Source organism: Neofelis nebulosa, chromosome 8, assembly GCF_028018385.1.
Source record: "Neofelis nebulosa isolate mNeoNeb1 chromosome 8, mNeoNeb1.pri, whole genome shotgun sequence".
NCBI classification, from domain to species: Eukaryota; Metazoa; Chordata; class Mammalia; order Carnivora; family Felidae; genus Neofelis; species Neofelis nebulosa.
This window is the reverse complement of record NC_080789.1, coordinates 93388361-93413952: the sequence shown is the minus strand read 5'-3', so window position 1 is coordinate 93413952 and position 25592 is coordinate 93388361. Positions and strand designations below refer to the sequence as shown.

The 25592-nt window shown below is 42.8% G+C and overlaps 1 protein-coding gene across 2 annotated transcripts in view; it reads left to right on the top strand.

Moving 5' to 3' along the window:
• PTPRO (protein tyrosine phosphatase receptor type O) overlaps nt 1-25592 on the top strand; it is a 248354-nt gene that overhangs the window by 220978 nt on the left and 1784 nt on the right. For both annotated transcript variants that reach the window (XM_058743573.1, XM_058743572.1), the window contains 7 exons: nt 9513-9603; nt 10659-10735; nt 11573-11707; nt 12989-13111; nt 17904-18058; nt 20127-20262; nt 24991-25111. In XM_058743573.1, the coding sequence (XP_058599556.1) occupies nt 9513-9603; nt 10659-10735; nt 11573-11707; nt 12989-13111; nt 17904-18058; nt 20127-20262; nt 24991-25095 (822 nt within the window). In that variant the 3' untranslated portion in view covers nt 25096-25111. The remainder of the gene's footprint in view (nt 1-9512; nt 9604-10658; nt 10736-11572; nt 11708-12988; nt 13112-17903; nt 18059-20126; nt 20263-24990; nt 25112-25592) is intronic.

Here is a 25592-nt window from a genome sequence, read left to right as displayed (position 1 = left end):
CCTCCTTTCTCTGAAGCACGAATGTTCTTTGAGTCCAAGACCCCACCCATGTCAGGGAAGATGGAAATGAGTCAGCCTCAGATCTCAGCCGTGTGAGGAATGTAACTGGTCCTCAGGGGTTTTTTCCCATGTTTTTCATAGCTCCTAATGGTCTGGATGGCCTCATCCTTCAGGATCCTACAGCAAGGCTCAGGTGGTCTGTGATTCAAGGAGACTAGGGGAAAGAAAAAGATAAAGTGACTTTTCAAAAGTGTTATTTGAAATGTCTTAGGTTCTCTTTCATGGAAAACACCGGGTCATCGAATGGAGCTGCTTTCTTCTCATTATTCATATTCAGTTCTTCTCTCCCCTCATCAGCCTAGGATGTCATAGGTCTGTGAGAAGCAGCAGGAGTCCTGGTGTGGATATACTAAGAGGGAATTTAAGAAGGAAAAGAACCGTACACATTATCAAAAACAAAGCCCCCTAACGAGGACCCTGTGTCATTAAAAATTCTACCCAGGGGCGCCTGGGTGGCGCAGTCGGTTAAGCGTCCGACTTCAGCCAGGTCACGATCTCGCGGCCCGTGAGTTCGAGCCCCGCGTCAGGCTCTGAGCCGATGGCTCGGAGCCTGGAGCCTGTTTCCGATTCTGTGTCTCCCTCTCTCTCTGCCCCTCCCCTGTTCATGCTCTGTCTCTCTCTGTCCCAAAAATAAATAAAAAAAAAAAAAAAAAAAAAAAAAAATTCTACCCAGAGCCCAGCTCAGTTACCCACTGCATGTAAGGGCACAAGAGGCTGTTAGATGCTACACCAATGCTGTATCTCAAAGAACAGAAATTCTGTGTGAACTGGAGATCTATGGCAAGGAGGGCATTTCAGGAAAAAAGGAGACTTTCTATAAGAATGCTTAAGCCAAAATTCAGGAAAAAATAAATGTCTAGGTAATTCTGATAATGATGATGGCAATTATGATGGATGCATGCACACTTTCAACTTCATTGAAATCTCCAGTTCTTAATTCCTACAGGATTATATTACCTTGGTGACACTGCCTTTGCTGGGAGGCTTCGCAGTACCTCCTGGTTTGTGCCATCAAAGCCCAGTGTGACTATTATTGTCCTGCTGGGTTGCATCACTATAAAGACAATTCAAATTTTACCATTTCCTGGTAAAAAGGAAAGATGATTTTAGTTGTGAATGACACAGCATTCAAGCTAGTCTAGACCAAAGAAAGAGGGGATTTGTTCAAAAGAGGCTGAGCTATCTCATGTAATCAAAGGAATCACAATCGGAGCTCCAGTAGGGGGAGGAAAGGGAAGCAGCTCAGTCACAGGTATGTGGGAACCAAAGGCCACACCCCTGCAGGGACACCCCCTACCCTCGTTTTTTTCCTCATTTCTGTTTCTCTCTCTGTTTGGCTTCCCTTTCTTTCACTACAAACCAACCCCTGAGCGTCACATGCTGGTTTCCACAATTTCCAAAGGGAACTATTGACTCTCCTTCTTATTCAGAGATTGAAAATTCACAACCAATTCTGACTGGTTGACCTGGGTTGTGACGTCCACTCAAACTAACCACAGCCAGAGAGGGCGGAATCATGTAAGAACAGGACAGCTCTTACTGGAACCACTTGGCTAAACCAAAGGAGACCGTTAATCCCAAACAAAGAAAGGACACTGGGAGAACCACACAAGAAGTGATTAGATCCTAGCTTCAGGTGCTTTAAAATTGTGAAAAGTGGAGTAATAAATTTTATGTAATAATGTTTAATTTATAACATGCTGAGAGCTTTGATATCTTCGATATATAAATGAACACATCCAGGCTTATTTCATAGGACTTATAAAGAAGGTAGGAATGTACTAAAGTGGGAATCCAAAAGTCTTAATTCTCACTAACATTTTGGCATTAACTAATGTTGAAAAAAAGCCACAATTACTCATCACCTCAACTTTTTCATCCATAAAATGAGTAGGCTGAACTAAGTCAGTGGTTTTCAACTGGGCCAGTACCAGGGATTACCCCTCAGGAGAGTTTGGGAAGGTGTGGGAGTACTTTTGGCTCTCTTAATGACTTAGAAGGAAGCTACTAGTAGTATTCAATGGAAAAGCAGACAGGGATGATAAATATTCTGCTCTGAGTGAGACTGTCTTGCACAATAAAGTACTGTCCCAGGTCAATAGTATTCCTTTGAGAAATAGTAAATGTAGGACAAGGGAATATCCACACGTTCTAACTCATGGGTATTAGTGTTCTCCAGAGAAACAGACCAATAAGAAACATATACATGTATAAACACTAATGCAAGGGCACCTGACTGGCTCTGTCAGTAGAACTTGTGACTCTTGATCTTGGGGTCATAAATTCAAGCCCGACATTGGGTGTAAAACTTACACACACACACACACACACACACACACACACACACAAACTGCTAATACAATATAAAAACCAATATAATTCTTTCATAAGTTTATTACATTATGTAATTATTATATATTTAATTTTATGTAATCATTGTAATATGTATATCTTATATCCTATATATGATAATATAATAGACGAAATATATATATAAAGAGATGGACTTATTTTAAGGAACTGACTCACACAGTTGTGGGAGCTGGCAAGTCTGAAAACTGCAGGGCAGGCTGTGGCCCCCAGGAAGAATTGATGTTGCTACGCAAGTCCCAAAGCAGTCTGGAAGCAGAATTCCTTCCTTCTCAGGGGATCTCAGTCTTTTCTCTGAGAGTTTTCAACTGATGGATGAGGCCCACCCACATGGAGAGTCATTTGCTTTCTCAAATCCCACTGATTCAAATGTTAATCACATTTAAAAAAAAATACCTTCCTGCAACATCTAGGCTGCTGTTTGACAAAGCACTATATAGTCTGGCCAGGTAGACACATGAAATTAACCACTAGACCATGATTTGAAGGAGTATTTAGTATCTTCATTTATTATGAAGCTTTTTTTTTCATATATCTTAGAACATTGTTGGTCAAATAGGTAATGTATTTGGTGCCATGCCCTCATGTTGTATCTCTGCTCTGAGCAGAAACCAAGAGTTGGATGCTCAACTGACTGAGCCACCCAGGTGCCCCTCCAGAAGTCTGCTTTAAATCACAGGCTCAGCTATATTTTCTGAGCTGACATTTGCCCAGGCAGTGACCCATTGGCCTGACTCACTTCCTTTTTCATTCTCCAGCCTCCCAGGCACTGCCAGCCTCCAACTCCACCCGGCTCCACATCCTCAGGTTCCATGCCAGGATAGCCTCAGCTATTTCCAAAGACTCATGCTCCCATACCTGATTTCAGGATGTAGGTCAGACCTTTCACAGGGCAGCCCTCAGATTTTCCTGAAATTGATAATCAAAGCTTAAGGGAAAAAAAAGCTTTCCTACTCTAATAGGAACCCAAGAGGGTATCAAGATGGCTGAATCGTTGGTCTAACTAAATTCAGTAGCTGAAGTTATTTGTCCTGTTTCTATGAATGCTTAATACTTTATATTCATTTTGATACTGACATTGAAAGATCACACACATATTGAGAAATCACATCATCTATAAGCATTATGCAAATTGAAACTAACGTCTGGATTTACATATATTACCAATACGGCTATAAGTCATACATGAAGCTATGCGACTTGCTAATTTGCACTCACTAAATACATTCTTTTTTCACTCTGCATCTGATTTTAGATCTCCTGGAAACATTGATTATCCTTCTGATGAAACTGTACATCTTTACTTAAGGAGGTTTGGGGCTCCGGGATTAAGTTCAAGTCCTCCTTTCATATGTCTCATATGGAAAGGTTTTGAAGAGCCAGACTTTAGAGCTAGAAATGTGAGCGTCCACGAGACATACCATATATTGCTCATTCTGCCATTAATTTCTGTGTTTTGTATTGGTTTGATCAGGATGCTGGCGAAAGCCCTTACCGTTTTTGTTCAGAAATGTGGTTACAAAGGTCAAGATTAGCTACACTCCTGGCCACATAGTTCATGAGAGATGATCTTTGATTTCTGATAGCCTCTGTTTGCAGCTGTTTTTTCCTGTGTTCCATCCAGTGCACTGGAGACCTGCCCATGGTCGTTATTGAAATAAGTCACCTTGAACCCTCTCCAACAGTTCTTACACCAGAGGTCTTGCTTGGTTCTCAGACCTGAGTTCTCTCCTCTTCCTAATCTTCTAGGTTTGGTCTCTGTTTCCCAGTGTCTGTACCACTGACTGGAATGTTGCCCCTAAATCCCATCCTAGCGCCAGGGCCCTGCAGGCTACTGCTATACTTTCCTGAGGTTGGCGTCCTCATCCGGTCTTCCTTCACCTCCCGGAGATGCCCATTACTAATGCACCCTATTCTTCCTTTAGAATACCTGTTATGGGTTTAATTGTGTCCCCACAAAAGACATGTTGAAGCCCTAGCCATCAGCACTTCAGAATGTGACCTTGTTTGGAAAGAGGGTCATTGCAGGTGTAATTAGTTAAGATGAGGTCAGACTAGCCTAGCGTGGGCTCTTAGTCTGACTGGTGTCTCTGTGAAAATTCAGCTGTGTTAAGACACAGACAAACAGAGAGAATGCCATGTGGTGACAAAGGCAGAGCTTGGAGTCATACAGCGGCAAGTGAGATTGCCAACAAACCATCAAAAGCTAGGAAGAGGCAAGGAAGGATACTCTTATATTCCTCTACAAGTGACAGCGGCCAGAGGTCCCTGCTGACACCCTGATTTGGGGCATATAGCCTCCAGAGCTATAAGACAATTAATTTCCGTTGCACTAAGCCACCCAGTTTGTGGCACTTTGTTATGGCGGCCCTCAGATGAACGCAGAGCCTCACTAAATACTTCGTTCTAAATCCTGTGCCCTTTTGTGTTCATCTGGAAACCAGCCAGACCTTGCCCCATTCCACTGCGCCTTTTACTTGCTACGGATGGCATTGCTTCTGTCAATACCACTGGTCCCATTGTTCCTCCTCACTTCTTTTGTAGTCCAGTAATCTCACTCACCCGATTCTGATGTCCACCCTGTCCCAAGTGCTTACCACCTGCTGACATTGTTACAGACTCTAGAGCCAGAATACAGGTTGTGGTCTTCTCTGAAGATTAATGTGCATGGGATGGACTGGAGGTGTTCTCCCAGAATTGATATGTGGAAGAGGTGGGGTCTTGGGACGGTAAGTAGGGTTAGATAAGAAAGGCCACGTGAGCACACAGTGAGATGATGGTTCTGTGCGAGTCAAGAGAGGCCTCAGAATGAAATCTGCCTTGTCAGCACCTGGCTCTTGGACCGTGGGAAATGCATTCCTGTGGTTTAAACCACCCCGCCTATGACATTTTGCTATGGCTGCCTGAACAGACTAATACAGTGTGTTTGGGCTTTGCTTTCCAAGACCTGCACGCTTCAAACACAGCCCACACGACAGAGACTGCCATTGGGTTTGGGGATTGCATTCGTTCCTTAGGGCCTGCCATAACAAATTACCACAATCTTGGCAACTTAAAACTATAGAGAAGTATTCTCTCACAATGCAGAGGCCAGAAGTCCAAAATCAAAGTGTTATCAGGGCCGTGTTTCCTTTGAAGGCTCTAGGGGAGAACCCTTCTTTGCCTCTTCCAGCTACTGGTGGCTCAAGGCACTCCTGGGCTTGCAGCCTGCATGACTCCAATCTAGGTCTCCATCGTTAGGTGGCCTTCTCTTCTCTCCTCCAAGGACACGTGTTGTTAGATACAGGGCTCACCCAGATAATGCAGAATAATCTCATCTTATGATCCATAACTACATCCGCAAAGCCTCTTTTTTCATAAGGCCACAACCACAAGTTCTAGGGGTTAAAATGTGGACACATCTTTTGGGGAGCCACCACTGAGCCCAATGTGCAAATGACTACATGGCCCAGGGGAAAAAAACACAATGATAAGTTGTGACAGAAACAAAACTGGCAAATGAAAATTCAAAAATGATTTATGTTGGTTTCGGGCCATCACCTCATACTTTGCCTTTATGAAGATTTAAGCCTCTGGAGTTTCCATATGGTTGGAAAGAAAATAACTACAAAGCCACTGAACCGGAAACAGTATTTGATTTTCCACTTAGTGACAGGCTAAATTACAAAAGATGGTGAAGCATTTTGTGTATACGCTCCTGTTCCTGCTTTGCTACGGTTCAGCTCTGGCAATTTACATTTACAGTGTTCAGACAATTAAACCTCTCTTATCAACTAAGGGCATTTACAGCAGGGAGACAACACACAATTAAAGTTCTACCATTCAGTCAGCTTCCATATGTGCTACAGCTCTCAACTCCAATCTGTTTCCACACTTTTCTTTTGTATCTGAGGCCTCTTCCTGTGGCTCGTCAGTCTGTCCTCAAAGCAGGGGATTTGTGGGGAAAGTTGTTGGTCTGGTAGTACAAATGGCAAAGGAGGGAGAAACTATGTATACAGGCAAAGCAAAACAAAGCATCATAACACCAGCATTTCATAATCGTTATCAATAGGGCTGTATTTTTTTTAATGTTTATTTATATTTGAGAGAGAGAGAGAGCACATGAGTGGGGGAAAGGACAGAGACAGGATCCCAAGCAGGCCCTGCACTGTCAGCTCAGAGCCTGACATGGGGCTTGAACTCACAAACAGTGAGATCATGACCTGAGCGAAAGACGCCCAACCGACTGAGCCACCCAGTAGGTGGTGCCCAGTAGTACTGTATTAATATTTGTTGAGTTTAATCATTCCAGTGGATAGTCGCTATATGTGACTGAGGGATGGAGGTATTTATTGTTAGCCTTATCTTACAGAATACTAAGTGGTACAACAAAATACGCCATATGTTTTGGCAAACTATCTATAAAGACACTCTCTAAAGGAGATAGATTTCCAAAATATTTTAGGCAATGGATGCATCATCTAAATAAGCTTATTACTGCCAAGAGGAACTAACCTAAAAATAACTGATTTGGTTTAAAGTTGATAAAAATAAATGATTTTCCTACAAGAAAAATACAGTCTTTGAAAACCCTTTAAAATGGAAAACCACTTACAAAGTGACAGTGACAAGCTTCTGTTTAAAGGCATTTACCAAGCATGTATTTTGCCTGAGTGGAAAAAACCCATTTTGTGAATGGAGGATCAAAGTCAGCATGGCTTGTCTTTAAGGTTGGCTTCAACGTGGGCCAAGGAACTTGAGATTTTGTGATCTTAAAAAAGCCAAAAGTGTTGGGACACCTTGGTGGCTCAACTAGTTGAGCGACCAACTCTTGATTTTAGCTCGGGTCATGATCTTATGGTTTGTGAGATTGAGATCTGCGTCCAGCTTCACATAGACAGCACTGAGCACAGAGCCTGCTTGGGATTCTCGCTCTCCCTCCGTCTCTCCCACTCCCTCCCTTGCACATGCATGCTCTCTCTCTCTCTAAAAAAAATTTAAAAATAAGCCAAAAGAGTTGCAGAATTAAAGGAGGAGAGAAATATGAGTGATTCACGTCAATCCATTCGTGCTGACCACAAGTTTGCATCCCAGGGCCAGTAAGCACATCCAGCTGTCAAAGACCTTTTATGGGGAAGCAGCAAAAGACCCAAGAACTTTATTTCCTTAAAGCATATGCTTTGCAAAAAGCACTTAAATCCACACAGAAAGGCCATGAAAGAGATATGCCTGGTCAGCCTCTCAAAACATCACCAGTGTCTCCAACTCCCTACTGAAGTCTTTCCAAGAGTCTCCCCCAGATATTCTTCCCCCAGATATGTATTCCTCCAGCTTATGATTCATTGAAGTAAAAATTGGGAGGAATTATGAAGAGTTAAATGTGTGCGCAACATTAACATACTATACAAGTAAAAAAACTTACAGCAGGTGGTTTCTCTACTGCCTCACTGAATAGTATTATAGAAAGGTGCATACCATACAGATGATTCCATTCACAGATGGTTCTATATGCTGTTGACTAATAGTTCCCTGAAATTTGTTCAGGTATAACCAGACCTGCTGCACTGGTTGTGCACTGTTCAATTATATGGAGCGCCATTCACACAGACCAGAGTGAATGATGCTTCCTGGAAAATCCAGGTGACCTGACTGTAATTGCTTGTTTCCTATAAGAGATGAAAGCTTAGAAGCCGCCTGCATCCTGTAACATAATCTTTTTGAATTATGATGGTTGTCTGTTTATATAAAAATTGCCCTACTAATGTACATTCTGACAAATTGGATTTATAAGAGTACTGATACACACAGACAGGTACCTGGATGTTCCTATTTTCACTGATGGGTTTGCCTACCCATTACTGATTCATCCTTACTGTTGAATTTATTACCAGATATTTAGTGCCTGTAGATCTTATATCTTGTAACACGGAGAATATTCCCTACTCGTTCCTCAGTCTTTCTTTTACTACTTCTTGAGGGCCTGTTGCCTGCAGGAGAAATACCTCATAGAATAGGAATATTTACATATATCATATAAATTTCAGTTAATACATACTTCCAAAAATCTGAAATGTCTCTGTTTTCAAATTTTCTACACCTTGAATGATACTCATAATTCCTACCTTCTCCCCATGATCACTAAACTATCCACTGGAATTAAGTGTTTTTTTTTTAAGTTTTATTTATTTGTTTTGAGACAGAAAGAGCACAAGCAGGGGAGGGGTAGAGAGAAGAAGAGAGAGAATCCCAAGCAGGCTCTGTGCCATCAGTGTAAAACCCAACATGGGACTCTAATTTATAATCACATGTGAAATCATGTCCTGAGCCAAGATCAAGAGTCAGACACTTAACCAACTGAGCCACCCAGGTGCCCCGAGGGTATTTACGTATTATGTTAGTCAGCTGTTCCTCCAGTAATGCTATATAAGCATTATATAGTGTAAATCTCAAAATCTCAGTGATCCACAACAACATTTTTTTAAATATTTATTTTTCTTGAGAGAGAAAGGTAGAGAGCAAACAGGGGAGGGGTAGAGAGAATATTCCAAGCAGGCTCCACACCATCAGCATGGAGCCCAATGCTGGGCTCTCACAAACTGTGAGATCATGACCTGAGTCGAAACCAAGCGTCAGATGCTTAACCAACTGAGCCAGCCGGGCACCCTGATCCACAACAACATGAATTTATTTTCCTCATTCAAGGGTCTTAGGACAGTGGACAGGCCGGCTTCAGGCCATGGGTCAGAATTAGGTCTGCTACAAGTGTCTCCTCATTCTGGGGCTCGCAACCTCCCTGGGTGTTATCACAGCAGATGGCTGCAGCACAGGAGGGCAAACCAAACTGAGCAAGCACACTTACTGCTTCTGATTGGAATGATTTCTTCCCAAGTTCATGGGCCAACGCAAGTGGAGAACAGTGGAATGGAGAAGCATGCTCGGCCCCAAAAGGGAGCTACTGGAACATCATGTGGAAGAGGGGGGGGTGATGCTTCTATTACAGGCAGGGAGTGAGGAATAATCCAATGTGAACAGTAAGCCAATGTGAACAGTAACCCAGTCCACATCAAGTACGGAAACTCAACTCTATTCTCTGTCATTTACAGGAGTTAAAATTGATTGGACTGGACATTCCACATTTTGCTGCAGACCTTCCACTGAACCGGTGTAAAAATCGCTACACAAACATCCTACCATGTAAGCTTATCACTAGAGCCTGTCCTAGTGTCGTCTCTCAAAGGCTGACGGACTGTTACTGCAGATGGATTAGTTTCCCCAATCTCTGGCTAACCCCAGCTGTGGTCTGGATCCTCAAGGCCATCTCTGCCACTGCATTGATCCCAAGCGTGCTTCCGTGTTACTCAATTCTGTCCTGTGTAGGAAGATTTAATTTCTTTGCTTTCAAATGAATTGTGTCTGAGAAGGAAAGACTGACCATTTGGCTCTTTTTTATCTCTATTTGGAGATAATAGACTCGGGGTAAGATCTAAAAGTCTTAGCCAAACTCGGGGTAAGATAATCTGAGCTCTTATAAACTACTTTCAGTCAACTCCCTGACAACAGCAAGAGTGTGGTGTATTAAAATACCTCCTCTTTCTTCTGGCAGGTTCTGCTGTTGCTTATCGTTTTGTAATAAAGCCAACATTCAAGAGAAGAGTAATATAAAGTACTTATAGGACAATTAAAATACATTCCAATATAGATTTAACTTTCTGCCATACTGGGTAGAGGTGGGGGATGCTGGGAGAAAATGGAGAATGGGAAAGAAGAGAGGTGAAAAAGCTCTAGAAGGACAACCCTTCCTTGATCAGGCTTCTTGATAAAATTGGGTAGTGTCATCATTTACACTTTTACATCTATACGCATTTCAGAATTTACTTTTCTCATCTGAAGTCTGTTTGCACAAAGTCCATGCAACCCCATCTTCTCTGGGTTTCCCAAAGGCAGTGGATTCTCTGGATGTGTTAGGTGACATGGAAATCATGGATTTAGGCTACATTCTACAGCCTTCCATACAACCTACCAGATATCTTAGTTCCTATAAATATCCTACACAATCCCCCTGAAGCCTGGAGACAAGGACAGAGAAGCTGATGGGGAGGAAATGGTGATTGCGAGGTGTTTCTATATTTATTTAAACAAGTGGGCTAAAGGAAACGTGGGCTGCTCCGACTTGCTGTTGGTTAGAGAAAGTTAAGGCAATCCTTCTTTCCACTCGGAGTTTTGACATTGTTTCTTCTTATTCTTTACAGATGACTTTAGCCGAGTGAGATTAGTCTCCATGAATGAAGAGGAAGGCGCAGACTATATCAATGCCAACTATATTCCTGTAAGTAAAAGACAATAAAAAATTTTTAAAACCAGGCGTCCAAATTCTAGCTCAGCCACAGGAGGACTATTAGAGCTATATATATATATATATGTCAAACAGTTAAAAAGAGAGCCATTCTCCACCTGGCTACCCAACTCTGAAGAATTATCCTATTAATTCCCAGTATCCCACTTCAGAATAACAAATAGGGGGAAAAGCCCATAGATTAGTAATGTTCACGTTTCTTTGTAAAGAGTGAGAGTGAAAGTAAGTAATTATATTAAACATCATCTTTTTTGTGTTTAAACTTCAGTTTTGAGGTGCCTGAGTGACTCTGTCAATTAAGTGTCAGACTCTTGATTTTGGCTCAGGTCATCATCTCAAGGTTCATGAGTTCAAGTCTTGCGTCAGGCTCTGCCCTGACAGTGGGGGGCATGCTTGGGATTCTCTATCCCTCTGTCTCTGCCCCATCTCTCTCTCTTCCTCTCTCTCTCTCTCTCTCGAAATAAATAAATAAGCATTTAAAAATAAATAGATAAGCTTTGGTTTTGGCAACGCAACTCAAAGGGCTCCACCTGAGCCCCTATTTTAAAACTAGTGACAGTTCTCATGAAAAGGTGTGAGTGCGATTGTATGTATACACTTCAGAGAACAATGCTTACAATCACGCCGACCTACATGGGTCAGTTACTCTGATTACCTCTTTGATGAGAAAGGGAGGAACCATTACCTAGGTGTGTGATCCTTTGCTAGGCTTATCCCCAGTACATTTTCAGTTTTTCTTCATTTGCGTGGAATAGCATTTGGTGTTGACAGTAGCTTCTTGGGTGACTACTTTGTCACTTAATCTTTCAGGGATACAACTCACCCCAGGAGTATATTGCCACACAGGGGCCACTGCCTGAAACCAGAAATGACTTTTGGAAGATGGTCCTACAACAGAAGTCCCAGATTATTGTCATGCTCACTCAGTGTAATGAGAAAAGAAGGGTAAGTGTCTAATGGGGCTGTTCCCACTGGCAGCAAAATCTGTATCAGCCAGGGCTATGGCTGGAGTGTTTACTATGTACCAGAAACTTCCACTTGCTTCTTTTATAATGCGCACAATAATACTATACAGCTCTTCAGAGGCAAGTACAGTAAAACCTTGGTTTGTGAGCATAATTCGTTCCAGAAACATGCTTGTAATCCAAAGCACTTGTGTATCATGCGACTTTTCCCATAAGAAGTAATGGAAACTCAGATGCTTTATTCCCGAACTCAAAAAGATTCATATAAAATGATTACAATACTATAATATAATACAAAATAACAAGGAAAATACAAACTATAAAGAAAAATAACAAAATAACCTGCACTTACCTTTGAAAACCTTCGTGGCTGGTGTGAGGGAGACCAGAGAAGGGAGGGTTATTGTGTAGGACGGCTTTCACTATCACTAACAGATGTTGACCACAGTACAGTATGAATAAACTCTTGTCACATACTGTATTGAATGTAACTGGCAGTAAGGCAGCGGAGGAAAGGGTCTATATCTGCAGGCAGCCTGACCTAGAATGAAGCAAAGCATTCCTAAGCTTATTCTTGTATAGAAAAGCAAAGGACTGTCCATATGTGCTTTGAAGTGACAAAAAATACACTAGGGCCAGTGTGGGCACCTTCCAACATTCTGAAATATCACTGATTTCTGCCAAACACCGCAGCCTGAGACTTAGTGTCTGAGCATGGGAGACTATGCCCACAATCCCGAGTGAGAGAGAGAGAGAGAGAGAGAGAGAGAGAGAAAGAACCATTGGCTCAGTTGTGATCATGTGACATCCAGCATCACATACTACTCACATTGCAAGACATTGCTCATTTATCAAGTTAAAATTTATTAGAAGTGTTTGTTCCTCTTGCAGAACACTCACAGAACAAGTTACCTGCAGTCCAAGGTTTTACTGTAATTTTGTTTTCTCTAAGTGAGCACGGACTATTTCTTTCCTAGCCTGTTTGTTTTAAAAGGTTGTGTGCGGGGTGCCAGGGTGGCTCAGTCGGTGAAGCATCCAACAGTCAGCTCAGGTGATGATCTCAAGGTTGCAAAGACTGTTTGAGCCCCGCGTCGGGCTGTGCGCTGACAGCTCAGAGCCTTGAACCTGCTTCAGATTCTGTGTCTCCCTCTCTCTCTGCTCCTCCCCTGCTCAAGCTCTGTCTCTCTCCCTCTTAAAAATAAATAAACGTTACAAATAAATAAATAAATAAATAAAAGATTGTGTGCTATTGTCACCTCAGGTGAAATGTGACCATTACTGGCCGTTCACGGAAGAACCCATAGCTTATGGGGACATCACTGTGGAGATGATGTCAGAGGAAGAACGGGAAGACTGGGCCTGCAGACACTTCCGGATCAACTATGTAAGTCATGAAGCACCAGTTCAGGTGGCTGTCCCCATGCTGAGGGACACCGACGTGTCAGAGACCAACCCCCCATCATGTAAGACTATGAGCTCTTCCAGCTTTGCAGCACTGCTTTCTTCAAGAGATAAATCTCACTTTTAGTGTATTTATTTCCAGTTTCATCAGCAATGCTGTGTGAATGAAATGGTTGGCCTGGAGATCCCGAGGAGATGGGATAAAAAGTCTGCACCTTTCCATCTCAGATCAGCCCAGGGCAGTAGGAGACACAGGGCACCACTGCTCACCAGTTACAATTGACAAGTTCTCATTACTTATACTAATTATGGATGGGTATACTTAAGATATATAAGGCACACTTAAATTTTAAACTAAACACCTAAACCATGATATAGTAGTTTGGATTTGGTTTTCTTTGGCTTTTTTCCTTATTTTTTGTTATGGTTTGGCTTTTTATTATTTCAAAGCTATTTCTTTTTAATCATGGTTCCATATCTCTTTTCAAATGCTATTGATTTCTGAATATTAGCATGTTAGAAAAGTCTAGAGGCACCTGGGTGGCTCAGCCGGTTGAGTGTCCGACTCTTGATTTCTTCTTAGGTCATGATCCCAGGGTCGTGGGATCGAGCCCCATGTCTGACTCTGCACTGACAGCACAGAGCCTGCTTGGGATTCTCTCTCTCTCCCTCTGCCCCTCTCCCCTGCTCCCACTCTCTCTCTCTCTCTCTGTCTCCCTCAAATAAAATTTAAAAAAGAAAAAGGAAAGTGTATTTGTCCTGGGTCTGCTACTTCTCTGAATATTAGGCTTCGAGCCCATGCCCAATGTTTGTGTGCCAGGCTGGGTGCCCCTATCAACCAATCACCCTTCTTCACACACAGTAGTCCCAGAAAATAGGAGGGAATTTTTCTAGTACTCGCTTAAACGTGCTCTCTGTTGAGGACACCATTCAATAGGAAAGTCCTCATCACAATGTTCTCTGCCTAGAAACAACACTTCCTAACTGTATACATCAGGGGTTCAAGACTGGGCTATGGACAAACTGACCACTGCTTGTTTTGTAAAACCTATGAGCCAAGAATGAGTTTTAAACTTTTAAATGCGTGAAAAAAAAAGAAAAATAATATTTCACACCAAATATGGAAATTATATGAAATTCAAACATCAGTGTCCACAAATAACATTTCATTGAAACATGGCGACACGTTTGCTTACATATTGCCCATGAGTTATTTTTGTGCTGCATCAAGCTTGAGTCGTTGGAACAGAGACAAATGACCCTTAAAACTAAAATATTTACTCTCTGCCCTCGATAGAAAATGTTTGGTGACCCTTAATATGCACAATAGAAACAAATATTGTCCCCGTCAGTGTAGCATAAGTACTCGTGAACTAGCCACTTACTGTATTTGCAAGTTAAATCACTTCTTAACCACTGGTAGTTAACAATGACTTTTGTCACAATGAGAATTTGGGCAAATCCCTAGCAGACTGCTTCATGCTGTTCCTTTTCTTTGAAATGGCCATCTCCTCCCTAAACACATTCCCACCCAGAGTTTCAGCTCACATGTCACCTCCTTTGTTAAGCTTTCTGTAGTCTCTAGACAACTTTATTCCTTTCCGCCTCTGCTCTGTCTCACCTACTGCTCTATCGCAAGACATCAGAGATGGCTGCAGTTCTCTCCCTTCGTGTCCGTCTCACCCAGTGTGGTGTGAGCTTGGGAAGCAAGTACCCCGTTTTAATAAGCTTTATAATCCCAACCCTTAGCCACTTATGAAAATCTTTGTGGAATGAATAAATCAGTGAATGAAAGAAGGATTTCAAATATAATAAAGCACTTGGAAAGACGTTCCATCAGAGAAAATACTTGACAATCTGAATGCCATTTGAATCCTGCTTTCTTTTTCTATTTTAGCTGGGAAGCCAGTGTAAACTGCTGGAAAAATGTAGGACAAATATTTCCCTAGGTTTGGATTTAGGAGATAAGAAACTGCAGAGCGCAAGACAACACCTGTTCCCATACCTGTTTCCTTGGCAGGGAAGAGTCAGAGATCACTGTATGATCAATACTATGCTTCTTGTCCTTGGTCTTTTTTTTTTTTTAATTTTTTTAACGTTTATTATTATTATTTTATTATTATTATTATTATTATTATTATTTTGAGAGACAGAGAGAGACAGAGTGTGAGCAGGGGAGGGGCAGAGAGAGAGGGAGACACAGAATCCGAAGCAGGCTCCAGGCTCTGAGCTGTCGGCACAGAGCCCGACGCGGGGCTCGAACTCGTGAAAAGCGAGATCATGACCTGAGCTGAAGTCGGACACAACCGACTGAGCCACCCAGGGGTCCCTTCTTGTCCTTGGTCTTAACTTATGACCTATCTTTTAATGACAATCATGTGAAGGGCTTGAAACATAAGAATAAAATATTGAGTAATAGTGCTTTCTGGTAAGATGTTTGTACGGTAGACACAGTCATGAGCATTTGGTCCTAGAGGGCCCCCTTTTGGCCATAAATGCAGAATCTAAAAGAACATTGTGTCTTGCCAATGAATATGCTTTTCTATTTGTTTCCATTTTTGTTTACACTCTTCTTTATTCCCTCTCTATTGATATGTGGAAACTTTCAGAGTACAACCAGATAAAAGTATATGAGTGAGGAAATCGGGGTAAGAGAGATTTTGGAACGGCTAAGATAATAAGTTTTTCTCCTTCAATGAAGAAAGGAGGAAAATGACCATAGCACACATGTTTTCACTGTCCAGTGCTTAAAAACTTGGCATGAACTGAGTAAGAACTGGAAACTAAAACCAGCAAAACTTTGTCCCCATTGATGTGTGCCTTGCTATCCAGCTTGACCAGGGATCACCCCAATACCTCTGTCTTACAACTGTAGAGAGACTAACGACAATATAAGCATTGCCTATTTTGGAACCACTTTGCTCATTTTAGCTGGAGACATTTTCAGATCAATTATATATATGCATATACATACACACACACACACACATATGCCTACAATGAACAAGCCTTTGAACTAAGCCTATAATCAGCCTTTGAAGAGAGCTAACATTTTTTGTGTGGTTTTCTGGGCAACCGAAGTTGTCTAGTGATTGATTGAGCATCCTTCGGTCCTCATGGTGTTGAGTAATGGAGTCATTATGCACAATTTATTATGCTTGGGTTACTTTATTGCCATACTTCCTGAAAACAGCAGTGAGAGGGGCAACATTTTTGCAGACGTCATGCTCTATGTGTCTAAGAAAGAGCCCTTGAAGGTGGTGAGGGAGGTACTGCATGTGGCTTGGGATGTTTAGCCTTAAGTGTCTGGGGACAGTGGGTCTAATTGAGTGCTGATTTACTTATGTTTATACAGATCTTATTATGTGTTTATTTATATGCTTTATTTATGCATTTACTTATATTTATACAAATTCTACTCCACCCAAGACCACTGACTCTTTGGAATTCATTCCTCTTTAATGCCTGAACCTAACTTCAGTTTCAAACTCATAACCAGGCCAAATTCTTCCAAATTATGATACAGTATTCCATTCACTGAGGGGATTTTAGGCTCTTGCCAAGTTTGAGGGAAGGGGAGTGAATTAGATCTTTGTTGGGGCCTGGGTTTGGAATATTCCTGACTGTTGATAACAAGAACAGAATAAATCTTTATGCTTACAAATTAGTAGAGACTAAAAAGAGTGAATCTTGAATTATCCTGATAATTACTCAGTTCAGAGGGGACAACAATATATTTGATGTATGGGTTAATATGAATAAGATACATGTACAAAACATACCCACTCAGTGGGATTCCCAGAGCCAACCATATAAATGCACTGAGCTGGAAGGAAGAGAGTGGTGGAAACTATGGAGTCGTAGTGATGCTAATATCTGACAGGTCCATCCTTCACAGACGTGAGCACACTTAATCTTCCCAACAACCCCTGCGATAGGTCGTATTGTCCTCTAACATCTAAAAAGACGCATCTTAGGTATGAGAAACCTGCTGTTCAGCCAGTTTGTCTTGGGTCAGAGCCCAAGACCGGGATTGTCCTATTGGTGAGTTATGGCAAGTATGATCTTGGGTAAAACTGTAAGGGAGCAAGGGAAGCAGGAGAGGACAGGGCAGGGAAGGAGCCAGGCACAGCTGTGGGTTCAGCTGAATTCTAGCCTCAGCTGCATACCATGGGGAGTGTGGGGGCATGAACGGCACCGTACAGTTACATGTGCCACTCCGACGTAAGGGGGCCGGCATTTTATACCCCAATATCGGTCACTCCGTGGCTGTGGACTGCCCTCAGTAGGAGAACACATCCTCTCAGGCACACTCCAGCAAGGCATTTCCCTTCGTGGAGGGACAACCATGAGGAGGACAGAGCCATATGCTGTTAGCAGCAGCTGGAAAAGGGGCAGTCAGCCTGGCAAAGGGGACCCTATGGGGGAGGGTCACCAATAGCACCTCCCACGGTATTTTTGGGCCAAAGCTGATACCATTGCTAAACGGCCGAGCCAGAATACACACCCTGATCTGCTTATGCTCTCATCTCCACACAGGCCTGGATTCGCCGATTTATCCTACTATTTGAAGTTTTAAACAATTAGTATTTTTTCCCCAGGGCCTGCTTTGTGCCAGACACGATCCTCAGAGCTGGAAAGGGAAGCGTGCTGACCAGGAGTGGAACATGGCTTTCACTTCTTAATGGCATTAACTTGTGAGCTGCAGTGGCGGCCCGGCCCAGCTGGCTAGTGGACCGAGAGATTAATGCTCACTTTGGCTTTTTCTCCTAAAGGCTGACGAGATGCAGGATGTGATGCATTTCAACTACACGGCGTGGCCTGATCACGGTGTGCCCACAGCAAATGCTGCAGAAAGTATCCTTCAGTTTGTACACGTGGTTCGACAGCAAGCTACCAAGAGCAAAGGCCCCATGATCGTGCACTGCAGGTAACTCATCAGCCGCATTTTCTGTCGCAGCACCACAGGCTTTGCTTTATAAAGGGAATCACCCACCAGTCCATGAATCCCTGAGCACAGTGAATTAACGATTAAATGAATTATGAATTTATAACATTTACAACTCACTGATACCTTACTAGGTACACAATTTGCTTATAACGTGGCTTTTCCTATCTCCTATAGCCTATGAGATAGATATTTTTATTCTCATTCTTAGCTGAAAGAAAGAAGTGGGGAGGTTAAGGGACTCACTCAAATTTGTGCAGCCAGAACGTGGAAGGGTTAGGACTCAAATCCAGGTGCACGGTCTCTAAAGGTCGTGCCTTTAGGTACTGTGTGGAATTACCCCAGCCTATGAGAGATCCCGAGTGGTTTGTAACATGGCCAACTGCAAGGGCAGATTAAAAATAGCCGATCACAGCCCAGAATAATATTAATAGACATAAAAGCAAGATGAGGGAAAGGAGAAATGAAAGTATTCAGCTCATTAAGATAGACATTTGCTATGATTGCTCTTAGAGATTGTCTCTGAATTTCTAGACAGCTCAAATGAAAGGGGTTGTATGATCTAGCACATTATCCAAAAACAAGGGCCACACTAATTCCTTAGGAGAAACATTATCTTTGAATTTAAGCTTTCTTTCTCACCAAGTGAACCAAATCTCCATCAAAATCCATCAGTGTGACATGATTTCGTTGCAAAATTTTTATGCAACCCCCAAAGAGCATGGGATATAAATATGTTCCCACTGTATGCCACAGATAGAAATGGAATGGGGATGTTAGAGGAGGCACTGGTAGCCATATCAACCTAAGTAAATAAGTCTATAATCCTGGGTCTAACACCTTGGCCTTTGTGAACCAGAATGGCTAGGGGAGTGTGTGTGTGTGGGGGGGGGGGGGGCAGAGAGAGAGCAGTATGTGTCTGTGTCTGTCCGGAAAGAAAAACACTTTGTAAGCTACCCAGTTTGGGATCAGGGAGGATATTCTTGCGCGAGTTCACCTCACGTGTTCACAGGTGTCACCAGACAACATTATCTGGTTTCAACACCATTCTTCCCATGAGCAGAAAATAAAGGTGCTCAACCACGCGGTCAAACTCATGGTTCCTTTCCAAGCAGGAAGCAGCCACAGTTCTGGATGTGACTTTATGGGTGCTCACCCAGAGGCAGAACGTTTTCTCTTAGACAGTAAGTCTTAGGAGGGAAGAGTTGTCTTGTAGAAAAGCAATCTCTGAACTCGAGGCTTCTAGTGTTGGATTTCTCTCCCAGCAGAGACTTTCTCTTTTCTCATTTTACCATAATTCACAATCCGCAGCCTCTCAGTGGTTGGGAGAGAAGAGCTGACTTGAACATGTAGAGCTGGGGGCTCTCCTGACCGCCGGTGGGCGGTGGTCAGTGTCAGTCACTCGCCCTACTTTGTTCTGCTCTCTGAGCCCTGGGATTTGGGGACTGGAAGAGACTGAGTCCAAATATCAAATGTGATTTGGAGGCAACTATCTAAAAGATCACTGGGAGACTGAAGCAGGCCCAGGACCCACCAGAATGGCCGGTGTGCTGTAAGGAAGGTCTGGGATGGTGAACTCAACTTAGGCCTGACGGCACACAAGTTGCTATAGCCCCAGAGCTAGAGCTGGCGTGTGGCATCTCAAGCCGACTTTCCAGCAGCGTGTGTGTGCCTAACTCTGAGGTTACGCAGAACGCTGCAACGGTTTATGTGTATCAGCTCTCCAACAGGCTCTACATGGAATCATCACTTTCCTCCGGAAGCAGAGGGCCCTGCGGGAGAGGGGGTGTGTGTGAGGCAGTGCAGACCCACATCTCCTTAAGCGGGGTGGCAGGGATAGTCAGAAATGTGCCATCGAACGACACCCCGGACCACAACTGCACGCTTCAAAATCGGTTAGGAAAATACTCTCAGGAGTTCTTCCCTTTTCTCAGTGGTGCCACCTGTAGTTTGGGGGGGGGGGGGGCGGTGGGATTTAAATTGCCAGTTTGTTTGCAACAGCGCAGAGGAATATGTCTGAGGAATATGTTGTCTGAACACTCTTTTGTAGTGCTGGAGTGGGACGGACAGGAACATTCATTGCCCTGGACAGGCTCTTGCAGCACATTCGGGATCACGAGTTTGTCGACATCTTAGGGCTGGTGTCCGAAATGCGATCATACCGGATGTCTATGGTGCAGACGGAGGTAGGAGCAGAATCAATACGCATTTTCAAATTTGCCCTGGAATGAGAAACTTCTCATTATTCAATCTCATGTTTCAAAACTGTTGTGTCCATTTTTTTTTTTCTGCATCCACTAGTCCCAGTTTTTTATTGTGCATGTTCAAACTGCTTCAGGGTATTAAAAAAAAAAAAGATACTAGCTTCTAGCAATCTCTTCAGTGCATAGAGCTGGCACTGTTGTTGGCATCATATGCCCTTCATAATCCAGAGCACGTGGATGTATCTATGATATCTATAATAGAATAAAGCCTCTTTGAACAGACTGAGAGTTCAGTGAAGGTGACAGCCAATCTGGGTAAATGCCACCGAGTGGGGACTGTGGAACTGATACGATTTAATTCATACTTGAAATGCTAGATTTGGTTCAGTTAGTTTGGCATTAGTTTGTCCTCCATAACCCTCTGTCCCAATGCACTTTTGATGATGATCAAGGGTTGATTTATGCTTCCTGTCCCCCTTATGATTTTAAGGCTTTCCAGCTCCCAACCTAGCAGTGCAGCCAGTTCCCTTGGTCTAAATGAATGGATTTATCATTGTAACAACAAGGGAACATCCCCCAGAAATATCCAGCTGTGTTATATGCTCCCTCCTCCTCCTCTTCAGCCAAGCCTTCTCCTCCCTGCAAGCCTCAGAATGCACCCCGGCTGGAGTGGCAGCCCCGGGCCGCTGCCACCACACAACACACACTGCCTCCAAACAGCAACAGGTGTGCACCTGGGGGCGCCCTGAAGCCTACGCACAATAGCTTGTTCCTGATCCTAATCACCAAACCATAGTCGCGACTTCTTAGCTTCCGGCTTACAATAATCCCTTTTTTTCCCCCAAGGGGTGTGCAAGAGGAATGCTTGTAGAGTACAACACAACCAGGCCTGACCTCGTATTCCATTTCCAGCCTAAATGCCGCCTTAGTCTTTTTCCTGCTTTTTCTACGATGCACCACTAGATGTCAGTCTAACTCAAAAAGCGTGCAGCCATGGCTGCTGTTAGTGCCCCGGTTTTTCTCCTCTGCCTCTGTTTGCTCTCCTGCCTCCCCACTCCCACCTTTCCAAGGCTGGACACAGCCGATGGATGGTATTTATTTCTGAGCTATAGCAAGATCATACCACTTTGGAAAGAGTGACCCATTCACACGCAGGTGCCTCATTGATGATGTGTTTGCTTCCTCACTTCCTTGAACCCACTCACATCCCAACTCTGCTGCCTTCTAATTTACAGTGGTGGGGATGTGAACTAATATTACCTCCTTATCGTAAGCTTGAAATGTGCTGGTTCCCCAGAGAAGCCCACTACCTAGTGATTAAACAGTGCTTTATGAATCGGTCCATATTTTTGGTTTCCACTTCTATAAATTTACATCCTCATATGTGGTTTAAAATGTCCCCATTATGTATAGTAATCCCCAGCCTTCAAAGGGCCACTCCTTATTTTAAGTATTTTGGATGTGATGAATTGTCTGCCCCATTGACTTAATTTATGCCTCTTATAACTTTATAGACTTTGATTATAGCCTGTTTGCCTATGGCTTTCCCAATTACAGAATCTTAATCCCCTTTTAAAAACTACCTTCACATGGCCGACCCTCCATCCAGTTCTCAGCGCCATTATCTTTCCTCGCATGTGGTAATCGCACAAAACTAGAGCAGCCTCCATGTGCCTCTCTGCAGAGCTGAGGAAGTATTTTGTTTTTCTCCCTAACGCTCTGGCCCCGCATTTTGGTTGTTTGGCTTCTTTGTTTGGGGCAGCATTTTAGGTTGACATCTCCAGGGAAACGGTCTTTTTAAAGTACAGCATCCCTTCCCTGAACTCTTGTGGGAAAACTCAGTCAGTAAAAGAGGCGGAGGTCACCACAGGTTACTGATTTTTTCCAACTGTTCCAGCTTCTTGAGTTCCCTCAGGATTCTGCAACGGATGCTTTCTAGTTGGAGTTATTTATTTGTCTCCGTTTTGTTAGTTACGTCTGAAACATCTTGTCCATTTACCTTTATTTTTCGTGGCTTCTATGCTCATCATGGTTCAGCCTGTGTTTTGAATGTTAGGGTTTTCCTAACATCCTTCTTGAGCCCGTTCATACCCCCCAGACCTTCTGTCTTCTACTTGACCGATGTTAACACGTAAGGAGCAGAGTCAATTATTTCCTTCAGCTTTATCATCCCACAGTACCCCGTTGACACTAATGATTTTCAAGAGGCCAGTTCGGACCCTCTATAAACCGCCTGCGTGTTGTGTACCGGGTTTCCTCCCGTGGCTGGTTTCTAATTTCCCTGGCTCCCCTAGACTCCGTGCCATCTCCATTCCACCACCCTGCCCCACTCGAGCAATTGCAGAAGTTACTGATAAAACAGCTGTGTCCTGAGATGCACATTTCCCGTCCCGGCAACATGCTGCATGGTCTGCAGCGTTGACATGCCCTCTTGCCTTTTCTCAACTGACCGGGCACGTGGTCTGGGCCTCTCCACAAGAGCAGGAAGGGCAGTTAGAGAGTAGGGGTGGTGGGGCGAGACCCCGTGAGGGCGTGGGTCACAGCATGGCCTCTGTACACCCCCCTTCACCTCTCACAGGCCCTCCGTCATCTGTAAAATGTGAATGATGCATTTGTGAATCGTACAGCACACCTCATGGAAATATCACCTAGACAAGCACGGTGAAACTGTAAAGGGCTCTGTATGGATGGCATTCCCCTCTCCTGGGCTCTCTTCTATTTTTATCAAACGTTTTGTTTGATTTTCTTCTAATAGGCTTTCCCTGGAGGTCAGTGACAGCTTTGTTTTGAGGAGCCATTCTCCTGATCGGCAGCTTAGACTTCTCAGGGGCCCTCAAGGATGTGTCTGTAAATAGTCTTTTATTTACTTTGCCTGTGGTCTGTCTACTTTTTTTTTTTTTTTTTAATTTTTTGACACCCAAGTTTGGCCACTGAATAGTTACGCACTGAAGAGCCAGGCAGTTTCTGGCCTTAACTGTGCCCAGTGCCTGACACAACACCAGAAACAACAGAGTGGTGTGTGATAATGAGAAGAAGTAGCCAGTTATTGACGATATTATCACAAAATAAGGGAATATAGGGGGCGCCTGGGTGGCTCAGTGGGCTAAGGGTCCGACTTCAACTCAGGTTCATGAGTTCGAGCCCCACGTCAGGCTCTGTGCTGACAGCTCAGAGCCTGGAGCCTACTTTGGATTCTGTGTCTCCCTCTCTCTCTGCCCCTCCCCTGTTTGGGCTCTCTCTTTCTCTCTCTCTCTCTCTCTCAAAAATAATAAAAACATTTAAAAAATAAGGGAATGTATTTTTTCCAAAGCTTGTTGAAAAATACAGATTGGGCTTAGGTATCAACTCAGTGAGGTTTGAAGCATTAACCTATCTTTTATAAAGTTGTACAAAAGACTCCTTAAATCTTGTGAATACCACGACTGGTTTTTATTTCAAGGTTATTTCTAATGGTATTACTTACAGAGACGCTCTAGGCAATGAAGACACAGTAGAAAGATCATGAAGTTTCTTTGATTTCATGGCACTAAGACAGCTACTCTCCATATGCTGATGCATTTTATCTCCATCTTCAGTCAAGTATAACTTTCATCCAGTTGTGCTTCGATGTTACATATACATATGCTAATTTTACATTCTGATTTTCCACCTAACATTTTGCTCTGTGTATCTATCATCCCAAATTTTCCCAAACTCTATAAATCTCATTTTAAAGACTGACTAGTGTTTCAGTATAGATCTGCTGTAACTTATTTCAACCATTCTCCTTTTTATAGAACATTAATTGGGGTCTTTTCCCACTTGTTTACTATCTGCGTCAAGAGTGTCACTTATTAGCACTTTATTAATAATACCTCTGCCAACCACAGATGAAAACGACAGCTTCAACAAACTCAAGTTATCATTGAATGTGACTTTTCCCCTTCGGTTTTGCTCACGTCATGGATGAAAAACAATTGGTTTAATTTACATTTTTTATTATGTCGCCATTTTTTGCTTATGGTTTAATATTTCCTCGGTTTACTTCAGAAAATATTTACTAAGCACAAGCTGAGTGCTAGACATTAGGAATAAAAAGGTACAGTCCCTGCCTTCTAGGAATATTTGGTCTAATTGTCGATATATTTTGTCAGTTTAAGTGTGTGTGTTACTGACTGGAGGAATTTTAAAGAAAAGTAAAGGTATCGACTTTTCGTCATAATTCTAGAAAATAATTTTCTCTCCCAGTTTCTGGTTTGACCTTTATTTTATTCTTTTCACTTTCATATACAGTACTTTCAAAGTTTCATTTGTGATTTGTTACATCGTTTTGAAGTTTAGAAAGTCCTTCCTAAAAGGAATCAGACAAAAATTAACCTATATTTCCCCCCCTATATTTTTATGGCTTAATTTAGTAAACTTCCTGGATTTTATTTTGGTGTATATTATGAAGTGATACACTATTTTTCTTTTTCAAAAGAGGCCCATGATTTATCGATTGGACATTTTCTTTAGCATTAAGCGGTGATTACGTAAACTCTATTATTAATCAGAATATTTTTACAGTGGATTCTCTTGGATTTCCTAGTGACAAAATTATTTCAGAAATAATGGAAATTGTTTTTTGACATCATGGTATTTAATCCTGCCATAGGATTAAAATAGTCTGTCTTGGAACGTGTTTGCACAAAAATATCTTGTTCTGAAACACGTTTTTGTCCTATGCACCAGGAGCAGTACATTTTTATCCATCAGTGTGTGCAGCTGATGTGGACGAAGAAGAAACAACAGTTCTGCATCAGTGACGTCATCTACGAGAATGTTAGCAAGTCCTAGTTCAGAACCCGGAGCAGTAAGTAGAGAAAAGGCCATCACGGGCACTCTGTCTTAGAACAACAAAAGGCAGCAGTCACCAGTTGTGTGGATTCTGCCCCCACAAGTGGGGTCATAGGGCGAGATTAATACCATTGCAGATCTGAGAGCTTCCATGTACCCGGGTTGGTAAGTGTGACATTAGGGGCTTCAGCAACTCCTTGTGACATGACCTTCATTCTCTCCACCTGAACCTTAAATTGGTCTGATATTGGATCCATGCACGAAATGTCAGGATACTCTCACCCAACTCTATCTAGATATTTTGTGCAAATGTTTCATTGATTACAAGGGTCATACGAGGGGTTAGTTACAAAAAAGACGTGAGCTGGAGCACACATCCCAGAGAAGAAAAACAGTATTGGCAATATTCTCAGAATAGTGGAGTTTAAGAATGCCTTGATCTCATCCATTATGTGAACATTTTCCTGAGAGCTTCCTGAAAACATTAGTAGCATAGT